General features: G+C 55.2%; 1 protein-coding gene across 2 annotated transcripts; it reads right to left on the reverse strand.

Annotated features, from left to right (window-relative positions):
* Positions 1 to 326: 326 nt before the first annotated feature.
* On the reverse strand, positions 327 to 10,189 carry FANCG (FA complementation group G). 2 transcript variants are annotated; one of them, XM_027722191.2, is made up of 14 exons: positions 10,044 to 10,189; positions 9,852 to 9,948; positions 8,117 to 8,248; positions 7,245 to 7,438; positions 6,469 to 6,622; positions 5,230 to 5,360; positions 4,738 to 4,884; positions 3,792 to 3,952; positions 3,481 to 3,547; positions 2,703 to 3,040; positions 2,498 to 2,553; positions 1,803 to 1,940; positions 847 to 970; positions 327 to 576 (listed from the first exon to the last, which is right to left on the reverse strand). In XM_027722191.2, exons 1-14 carry the CDS (start codon positions 10,170 to 10,172, stop codon positions 459 to 461), a joined length of 1,986 nt encoding a protein of 661 aa, XP_027577992.2. In that variant the 5' UTR covers positions 10,173 to 10,189; the 3' UTR covers positions 327 to 458. The 2 variants fall into 2 exon arrangements, with proteins under 2 accessions (XP_027577992.2, XP_027577989.1); XM_027722188.2 differs by lacking the exons at positions 9,852 to 9,948; positions 10,044 to 10,189 and having other exon boundaries at positions 6,454 to 6,622; positions 8,117 to 8,894.
* Between the last annotated feature and the right edge of the window lie 308 nt (positions 10,190 to 10,497).

Consider the following 10,497-nt stretch of genomic DNA (forward strand, 5'->3'; position numbering starts at 1 on the left):
CAGAGGAGCCACAGACTTGGGACACACCGGGGACACACAGGCATGTGTCCAGACCCTGCTCCCATCCCTGTGAAATTCCATGTGGAATTTAGACCTCAGAGCTGCGTGCTTCAGCCAAAACCCCTTCTCTGGGCTCCAAACTGCAGCAACTGAGCAAAAGGCCAGGACACAAAGCAGAGATAGGACAGAACTCCAGGTCCCTGGAGCCTGGAGCACAGAGCTGGCACAAAGGATGAAGATATCTCTGTCCTTGATCTCCCATACACCCGGGGTACAGATCCAGGCAATGTTTCCCTCTGGAAAAACAGCACAGAAAAGCCTAAAACTAAGTAGAGCTGAGGCTTTTATTAGAAAAGATGATCTGTTTTAGTCCTTTGGGAATCAAGTTTTATCCAAGAGTAATTCTGAGTCTTGAAAGAGTGATTAAAGGCCTCGTGCCAGCCCGGAGACTGACCAGGTCAGCTTGAGGTGTCCTGGGCTGCTGTGTCGAGGTAATCCTGTATGGTGCTGGCAAGAGTTTCACTGTGTGGGAACATGGCATGCTCCAGACACGAAACCAAGTACAAAGGGAGGGGCCTGAAAGAGAAGGGGACATGTCTGACTAGGACGTTTGTTCTGCAGAGCCCCCTGCTCTCCCCCAGCCTCTGCCCTCCCCATCTGGCTCCACACAAGCTCTTTTGTGCCCTGGGGAGTCCCTGCAGAGCCAGAGCCCGTGGTCTCTCAGAGCAGCTGTGAGGAGAGCTCCTCAGACACGTCTGAGGTGTGGGCACAGGTGAGGAGCTGAGCTAAACTGTCACACGCCATTTTTGCTGCTGGAGGTGAAATCCCACCCTTCTCTCTACACACCTTCCCTTCCCTTCCTGCTCCCCAGGAGAGCTATGGGACAGCTTCTGCCACTGAGCAGCTGCCTCCTGCTTTCGGTCCAGTTTCCACAAGGCCTGCACCAGGTAGGAGGCAGCAGCTGGGTCACCTGCAAGACATGAAGGAGGATCAGCCCTTAGCAGGGGAGGAGCAGGTCCTCAGCACTGCTGTGACCTGCAGGGTGTTGCAAAAGAAGCTTAGAAGCCAGACAAGGTGGGTGAGCGTGAGGAGAGCTGGTGTAATATGGAGGAGACTGTCTTGCTGTGTCACAGGCTCTAATTAACCCCAGGGCTGGCAGCCAAGGCAGACAGATGGCATCAGCGTGCCACACCTCTCCTTGGACACAGGTTGGGATTTTCCCTGCAGGCATGTCTGCATCCGCAAAGGGAGGGAGCCACAGTCAGGACTGGGACTGGCAGGTTTGGCAGATTCTGGTGAAGCTCACACCTTTGCAGCACAGCTGGAGCACTAACAGGGGATATCACCCTGGGAACAGCACTAGCCGTGCCCTGGCTAGGCTCAAGACATGTGTACTGCCCTCACAGGCCTCTGTTCTGCCAGGCATGGACATGCTGCTTCCTCAGATGGAGCACAACTCCAGTTCCTCTGCTCTGGGAAAGCAGACCTGTTTGGGAGAAAGTTGGCTGTACCAGGCTGGGGTTGGGGCAGGAAGAGATATTTCCAAGCTGTCTCAGGGCATAGGTTGTTGCCAGGGTTCTGATATACTCTTCTGACAATAGTTTTGGTCTGTTTCTCCAGGGCAGTGAGCTGGCCAGGCCTCACATAACATTTCTAGTGGCCCTACTGTAGTCCTTGACACCTGAGTAAGTGTGGTCTAAAGCATAAGGACTTCCTGCTAAAGACAGCAAAGCAGGCCAGGACAAATTTGTGGAAATCCCCTCTGTTCCTCACCAAAATGAGGAAAAGGAACAGCCTCTTACCTGGAGAGATATGCAAACCATGCTGGAAATCCAGTAGGGCTTCTTTGTGCCTCCCCAGCTCCAGAAACTGTGTACCTCGCCCAATGAGAGAGAGCAACCTGATCTTCTGGAGCACCTCCTCCTCTGGCGGGACATTCTCTGCCACAGAAAGACACATGCACCTGGAGACAGCATCTTCCAGGCATTCCCTCCCTAGTCCCTGCAGGCTGAGCCAGGTTATCAGTCAGGACAAGCTGAAGATTTACTTGGGCCGCTCATCTTCCAGCTCCCCAGACAGATGGCAATGCTCAGCCCCTCTGCCAGGCTGGAAAAGGCCAAGAGGCAGCAGAGGGGGAGACTGAAGAATGCCAAGAGCTCAGAATGTTACATGGCTGTAGTGAACAGCGACCTCAGCAGCGGCCTGACCTTTGGCTGCCCATCTGCACAACTGGCACAAATCTTTTCCCTGAAATCTGTATTGGAGAAGCTTCCCAGTTCACAGCTCAGTTAACTGTTGCCTAGACAGTGAAGGAGGAGGCAGAGTTGAGGCCAAACCCTGCTCCAACGAAACCAGCCAGGCTCTTCAGAGGATTCAGCATGGCACAGAGCTCAGCACTCTGGGACAGAGGTGATGCTGGGCTCTCCACCTTGCTCCTGTACCCACTGCTGACAAGCACATGGATCCTGACCCAGCCTGGCCCCACACAGGTCCTCACCTATTGGTTCAGTGCCAGGCCCACGAAGCTGGACTCGCAGGAGATCGCTGAGGCACCTGTGGGAGGGAGCAGGAGGTTTGGAGCCACTCCTGGGCTGTCAGGAGTGTTGCCAGGCCAGCTCTGGTGCAGTGCTGTGCCCTGCCCTGGCCCTGCCAGCCAGTGCTGCCTGCTGGGGAGGCCCCTTCTCCCAGCGAGGCTTCGTCACCTGCTGAACTGTGTTATGGCCTCCTTGCTCTCGCCCAGCTTGGCCCATGCCCAGCCCTGGTGCAGGTATCCAGCTGTTCTCCAGGCAAGGCAGCACAGACTCTCCTTCTTCTGGGACAAGAGTTCCCCCGCCAGCCCTGCCCCTGGCGATGGGCACTCCGGCTGCTCCAGCCTCTCCTCCTCTCGTAACATCCGTGGGATCAGGTCAGTCGTCCGTCTGATGACCTCTTCGCACACGGTTATGGCATCCTGGTGCCTCCCGGCCTGCTCCAAGGCGGATGCTGCTTCCAGGAAAACCTCTGGGATCCTGGGCAGAGTTGAGCTACCATCCAGGGGCACCTGGGGAACAAAGGCAATGTCAGTGCTGCAGAACTGCAGTGCCCAGCCAGGCAGAGCAATCCCACCTGGGAACACAGGGCTGCTCCCAGCAAAGCTCAGGCCCACTCCCACAGACACTGGAGCCTGGCGGAGCAGGCAGAACCTGTGAAGGACTCACAGCTCAGCAGAGTCAAGGCAGCAAATCCCTACTCTGGAAGTGAAGGACATCCAAAATCAGGCTGACAGCTTTATGGGGAAGGGGAAGCTATTTCTCCAAACAGCAGTAGCAAGTGCTCTCTGGTGTGAATCCAAAGGCAGACATGCCACAAGTCAGGGAGGCCAGCCGCCACTTCATTTCTTTTACATCTCAAACTAGACACTGAAACCTGGAGTCCAGGCCTTGGGATGGAGATTCAAACCTCATCTACCAAATCACCAAGGGATCTCACCAGGACCCCTACCTGCTGCTGGAGACCCTCCTGAAGCAGAGCCAGAAAATCCAGGTAATGTTCCACTGCATCAGCCACCCTGCAACAGGGACAGGACACATGATGGAAGGAGCAGAGGGAACCCCAAAAGTGCCAGCAGCCAGGTGGAACCCAGATTGCCAGCCCACAGGCTTTCCATGCACCACACTTGCTCTGGTCACAACCACCCATGCTTTGAGCAGACCTACAACAGCAGTACTGAACTGGACCATTTCCAGGAGCACAGGGAAAGCTGCAGAGCCCAAACAAGCAGCATGCTGCAAGCACACCAGAGGCACTGTTACCTCCCACCCTGGAGACACCGCTGTGCCAGCAGGTACTTCACTTCAGAGGGGTGGTGATGGCGAAGGAGAGAAGTGAGTGTTGGTGTGTGGACAAGCAGCTCTGTTTGGATTAGGATATTGGGACTGGAGGAAGCAGCTGCTGGAGGTTTTTTTTCCAGAGCCTGTGAAAACAGGAACAGAGAATATGATCAACACCACACTGGTCAAATCTCATGCAGCTGCAACCACTTGTCTCTTCTGGCATCTGGAGATGCACCCAGGAGAGCACAAGTTCTGCACTTCACAAGCACAGCTACTTTTTCTCACAGTCACTTCCAGGAAGAGCCATCAGGATCACTCACACACAGATCAGGCAGGCTCCTGATCTCCACATGGTGCCAGAAGATTTGCAAGATCACCCAGATCACCTCAGGTGTTTAGTTCGAGGTGCTCTGAGCTGCCTGGAACACCATCTCCCATTACAGCCACAGACCTAGTTAGATCAGATCTCAAGTCATTCTAAGGAGAGAGATCCCTCTCCACAGCTCTGTTTGTACCTTACAGATTTCAAAAAGCTAAAGAGATAACTCATTGTCTACTGCCGTGACCTGCTCTCCAAGGCAGGTTGATACAGCTAACGCACACCCCCTCAGGCCACAATCTGCCTGTAAAGGCCTCTTTACTATCATATACTTTATTAAAAGACTGATACTTTCTGATCTGAGACTATAACATCTTCTCCCAAGCCACCAAGAACATGAACTGGGACACAATATACAACTGCCAGGTGCTGAGCAGGAATTTCAGATCTCACTGGGCTTCTTCCTGCCCACGGTCTGAAAGCAGCACCATGCCTGGATTGCTGTAGCCTACTTCGGGGACCCCAAGAAAGCAGAAGCCTGCTTGAAGCTCTGTGCAGGCTCTGCTGGGCAAAAAACCAATCCAGAACTAGAGGAATCAGACAAACCTCGTAGAGCAGAGCCAGGGCCTGCAGCTCTGTATCAATCTCTCCCAGTTCACGGTACACTGCTGCCGCGTGGGACAGGGCAGAGAGGCACTGGAAGTCGACCTGGAGGGCCCGTTTCAGGTGCTGAAGGGCTGTCTGAGGCTTGCCCTAGTTGGATGGAAAGAGATGCATGTTGCAAGCATATCTTTACTACTTGGTGGGATCCAGATCCCTGCTCTGCTTCCCCAGAGATCCCCACTAAGCAAGAGCAGCACTTCAGCCAAGGGCAGCCTTCCTCAGGTTGGTTTTTGATCTTCTCTCTCTGCAGCACTTTGTGCTCAGCCAAAATCCCTGCCTGGATTTTGCAGCCTGTCCAAGGAGGCTGAGGCCACAAGGGCAACTTCTGCTCAGGACCCTGCCACCCTGCAGTGGCCCAGGACCACGGAGAGGCAGTGTGGGCCTGAGCTTTCCCACCCTGCTCTGAGATGCTTTTCCCCTCCCTGCTGTCATTACCATTCGCTGGGCACAGCAGCCAAGGCAGGTGTAGATCTGAGCCAGGACTTTCTTGGAGCAGAATCCTCTTGCAGCTTCCTGAAGGAGGGAGAGGGCAGTGGGGAAGTTCCCAGCCTCCAGCTCCTGCAGCCCTAGGACAGACCCAACATCTCTGTGGCTCGCCTTTCTGCCCTCCCTGGTCCCCAAACAAGTATGGTGCCCTTTTTTTTCCAGTGCCATAGGGACCTGCCTGACCCCCTCCAAACCCAGCAATGAACAGCAGGATGGTCCCAAGCTGCCATCTTTGCTTTGATGGCGTTGCAAGAGAACAAGTCACTCAATAGAAATGTCCAGCAGAAATAACAGCAGCTTCTAAGCCCAGAAACCAAAATATCTGCCTTGGCCCAGAACAAGGACAGAGGTAGGTGCTGGGCAGGTTCACCTCCACATTCATCCACAGTGACAGAGGGGAAGCACACACACAGGATCTCAGAATCTTCCCAGCACATCTGGGCCACTTCCCAGCAGGATGCTTTGGGATCTTAAGACATTAATATTTATCACAACTGGTTATTTGTTTTTCTTCTAGTCCTCTTTTCAAACTTCCCTCTGAGGCTGGTCTCACATACTCACATCTGCCACCTCCCTGTTGGAAGTGCTGGTGCCACTCTAGAGCATTTTGGCTCTGGGTCTGTGGGCTGGAGCTCCTGCTCTGCCTCCTGGCAGGAAGGCCCCACATGAGCCTGAGCACAGTAAGGCAGCACTGGCTGCCCCCAGAGCTGCTGGGGTTGTCAAAACAGTGAAGGAGAGAAAACAAGTGGGACAGAATGCAGCAGTCAGATGAGATCCTTTGCCTGCTGTGACAGCAGGCTACAACAGCTTTGTGCGGCTCTTGCAGCACCATAATCCGACAGGAACAACACGCTTCCAATGAGGCACGTGCAGGAAGACAGACAGAAGAAAGGAAAATGCTCACAAGTCCTCTGCCAACCCTCTGTTTTAAGATCACTGCGGGGCCCAGACACCTACGCAAAGTCACAGACAGGCAGCAGAGCCCTGTGATAATGTGGAGAAAGGATCAGCTGGGGTAAAAGCAGGGAAGCTCTTAGAATATGGAATGGAAAAGTTGAAACTCAAGAGGCTCAGCCCAGAAACCCCCAAGGGCCAGTTTGCTTGGGAAGAGAAAGCATGATAAGGACAGGGTAAGGGGGTCCTAGGACTGGAGAGCAGTGGGAAGCCGAGTACCTTTGCCACACAAACCTTGCAGAAAGGCTGCTGCAGTGCAGAGGATCTCCTTCAAGTCCTCAGCACTCTGTACCAGAGGTAGGCAGGCCCCCTCAGCAGGGACTTGCCATGTCTTCAGCAGGGACAGGAGCTCATTCTGCCCCTCACTGCAGTGACCTCTTCCTGTGTCCTGTGAACGCGAGAGGACAGAGAGCAGGGAATGCTGCAGGGAAGCATGAAACACTGATCCAAGGGCACAGGGAAACACTAAACCCTTTGACATTGCTCTCTGCACTGGGAAGCAATGTCCTACCACCCACTCACTTCAGATACAACCTTGTCACTGCATTGATTCCTGCCTGGCCTGGGGCAGCACCTCCCCACCTCAGAGTGGGGTTCACCTCAAGGGGCTCCTGGCAAGGCAGATCCAAGTGCTGTTGGAGTGCCTTCAGAAAGGTGGGACCCCTCAGCAGCCTCCCAGTCAGCAGGAAGGTTCCTCCACATCCAACTGCCCGCAGAATGTTCCCTACAGAGTCTACAAGTCCATCTGCAGCCCCATTCCAGCCTGCCCAAATCTCCTGTCTCACATACAGAGGTCCCAGGGCCCCAACAGGCAGAATATTCTGGGATCCATTAGCGCACTCAGGGCCATTAGGCTATGCTGGAACACCAGGGAGAGCATTACTCATGCTGACTGGGCAGCACTGATGGTTTCAGGTGTCCAAATGCCACAACAACATTTTGCAGAGTGGGTTTCATGACAAACACAATATTTATGCCGGCTCTGCCAGCGTCTGCCCATGTCCAATTACCTCAGCAGTGCTCAGGAGCCGGAAGAGGCCAGCAATGCTTCCCAGGCGTCCGGCTGCCAACCACCAGGCTGCCTGCAGGGCCCCCAGTCGGTGCAGAGGTGCCTGCAGCTCCTCCACTGTTACCTCCTGCAGCACCTTTTGCCACAGCTCCTCTGTGCTGAGATCCTGTCCACAGGCCCCACAAGCCTCCAGAACTGAAAAAAAAAAAAAAAAAAAAAACCAGGCAAAAATACCCACAGCCATGAGATAAGTTGGACACCCTCCTGCAAGAGGGAAGAAAGCCTCAAGCAAGCATGGGCTCCTTGTAGCAAGGGAAGGAGTGGGGTTGCAGGGCTGGCCTGGCCTCAGCAGTACAGAAACCAAGCTCTCAGAGAGTGGAGTTGACAGCAGCACACTCAGGAGACAACACACGGCTCAGAGCTACAACTCCAGCTCTGCTGAGTCCTCTTGAGGTCACTTGCCCTCGGTAAGCGTGTACCAACACTGAGATCCACCTCTCACCTGCAGCCTATTTCAGTGGGTTTTCTTTGAAGCCAGCACATCATAATTAAAGAAAACACTTAATTTTCTACTGTCACCAAAGCTTCGCTTGTGACTTGGCACTTTACACCTTGAAAACTCTTGTTTCCCTTAAAACCTCTGGCCCATCCCTGCAGGGAGCAGCAGGCAGGCAGCTGCACATCATCCCTGGCCACAAGCCACCTCACCTCCAGCCCTTCCTGGTGGAGCCAGGTGTGCCTGCCCACTGCTCCCCTCCCTCTCCAGCCCTTACAGGCAGAGCCAGGCATGTCTGCTCTCACCACATATCTCCAGAGCACAGAGAATGCTCCCCTCGCCCTGAGGAGTCCCCATACAGAGGATCACCTCCTTACCCCTGAGGAGCCCCTGGCGTATTCCATCTGCTTGTCCCTCGATGGCAGAGTCGGATGCTCCAAAAGTGAAAAGCAGGGAGTTGTAGAGGACAGTGAGTTCCAGAGGCAGGGTAGGGAGGGCAACCGGCAGCCCTGTGGGCACAGCCAACCCAACAAGAAATTTAGCTGGCTGGGAAAAAACAACCATCCATTCCTAAGTGGCAACACCTGGCTTGGTGACAACAGAAGTGGCCTGGAAAGAATATTTTTTGTGATTGTGATTGTGACTGTGGTGTGATTTGGGACTGTGGTGTGACTTGTGACTGTGGTGTGATTTAGCACTTGGCCACTGCCCATAGACAGCACGTGTCACCACTTCAGGTGCCAACTGCTTTATACATCCATTCCCCAGCTATCCAGGTGCTGCAGTCCTCCAAGACTGAGACCTTTTAGCTCTCTCCAAAGAACATCAATACCCTACTCTCTTTCAATACAAATCCACCCTTTCACACACGTTTCATATGCTGTGTCTCTCTCCTTACAGTATCTCAGAATGGGTCAGGTTGGAAGAAATCACAGTGGCTCATCTAGTCCAAGTTCCCTGCTCAAGCTGGGCCATCCTACAGCACACGACACAGGACTGTGTCCAGATGCTTCTTAAATATTTCCAGTGAGGGTGACTCCACATCCACTCTGGGTAACTTGTTCCTGTGCTCAGTCACCCACACAGTTAAGAAGTTCTTCCTCATGTTCAGGTGGAACTTCCTGTGCATCAGTTTCTGCCCGTTGCCTCATGTCCTGTTGCTCAGCACCACCAAGCAGAGCCTGGCTCTGTCCTCTGACACCTCCCTTCAGATACTTATAGATATTGATGAGGTTCCCTCTCAGTTGTCTCTACTCCAGAATGAACAGGCCCAGCTCCCTCAGCCTTTCCTCATAGGATGCTCCAGTCCCTTAATCATCTTTGTTGCCCTCTGCTGGACCCCCTGCAGGAGCTCCTTGTCTCTCTTCCAGTGAGAAGCCCAGAACTGGAACTCAGGCTGCCTTCCATCAGGCTCCCTCTGCACCATAGCTCTGGCAGGGAGCCCCTTCCCTGGCTTCCCATGGCAAAGACTGCTCATTTTTTTTCCAGAAACCCCAGAGCTCTGCCCAGCAAGATCAGGTGGAGGTTGGGGCTGGGCATTAACCCCTTTGCAGGCCTAGTTCAGCACAGGGCAGAGGAACTGTTTCGCTCTGGTTTGCTTCCAGCACTGGGATGCTGGAGCTACATCCTAAGGGACAATGGCCATAAAATAAGACACAAGAAGTTCCAACTCACCGTGAGGAAGAATTTATTTACATCGAGGGTGGCAGAGCACTGGAACAGTCTGCCCTGCTCCAGACTGGAATGTCTCCCTCTCTGGAGACATTCCAAACCCACCTGAATGCGTTCCTATGTCACCTGCTCCAGATGACCCTGCCCGGGCAGGGAGATTGGACTGGGTGGTCTCCAGAGGCCCCTTCCAATCCTGACAACTCCGTCATTCTGTGATTATCACCTCTGCAGGCCCAATTCAGCACAGGGCAGCGGGGACCGCTTCAAACCCCTCCCACCTACTTCAGAATTTTGTTTCCAGCACTGGGATGCCGGAGCAGCATCCTGGTAAACAGCAGTGTCCGAGCCCCGGTGCTCCCACGCCCACACCCCCCAGGCCCGGGACAGCAGCGGGAGGCGCCCGCCGGGCAGGGGCAGGGGCGGGGACAGGGCCTCACTCACCGCGGATGCTCAGGAGCAGCTCCTCGAACGCGTCTCGCTGCCGCCGCCGCAGCTCCCGCGCCGCCGCCGCCCCGCCGGGCCTCGCAGCCCGCGCTGCCTGCAAGGGACTCACTCACCGCCCGCCCGGATGGGGGACCGCACCGGCGGCGGGACCGGGGCGCGGGGACCGGGAAGGAAGGGGACGTGCCGCACCGTCCAGCGCTCGGCCAGCGCCCAGCTGTGGGCGGCCCAGAACCGCAGGCAACCCCGCTCCTGCTCCCGCTCCGTGTCCTGCCCCGGCCCCGGGGCCTCCTCGCGCCGCCGCTTCATGGCCGCCGCCATCGCCCGCCGCTTTCCCGCCCTTCCCGCCGTCACCATGGCAACGGGACGCGCGGGGCGGAGCGGGCGTCCCGCCGGGGAGGCGGCGGCCGCGGAGGGACAAAAGGCAACCCAAGGCGAAGCCGCCGGTCACAGAGGCATAAAATATCCCGAGTTGAAAGCGACCCACAGGGATCCTGGAGTCCAACTCTTAGCCTAGCGCACGACACCCCAATGACCACACCATGTGTCTGAGAGCGTTATCCAAACGCTCCTTGAAGTCTGTCAGGCTTGGCGCTGTGACCACTTCCCTGGGGAGCCTGTTCAGTGCCCAACCACCCTCTGGGTG

The sequence above is a fragment of the Pipra filicauda genome, unplaced genomic scaffold (assembly GCF_003945595.2).
Source record: "Pipra filicauda isolate LSUMZ 115617 unplaced genomic scaffold, ASM394559v2 scaffold343_size770392_pilon, whole genome shotgun sequence".
In the NCBI taxonomy this organism is placed as follows: domain Eukaryota; kingdom Metazoa; phylum Chordata; class Aves; order Passeriformes; family Pipridae; genus Pipra; species Pipra filicauda.

Bases quoted from the DNA above. Each gene is read 5' to 3' on its own strand.
- FANCG (XM_027722191.2), bottom strand. From the start codon at position 10,172: ATGGCGGCGGCCATGAAGCGGCGGCGCGAGGAGGCCCCGGGGCCGGGG. The intron at 3,953-4,737 runs GTTTGTCTGATT...CTGTTTTCACAG, and splicing joins CCCTGGCTCTGCTCTACGAG to GCTCTGGAAAAAAAACCTCC. The intron at 2,554-2,702 runs GTGACGAAGCCT...TCCCTCCCACAG, and splicing joins GCCATAACACAGTTCAGCAG to GTGCCTCAGCGATCTCCTGC.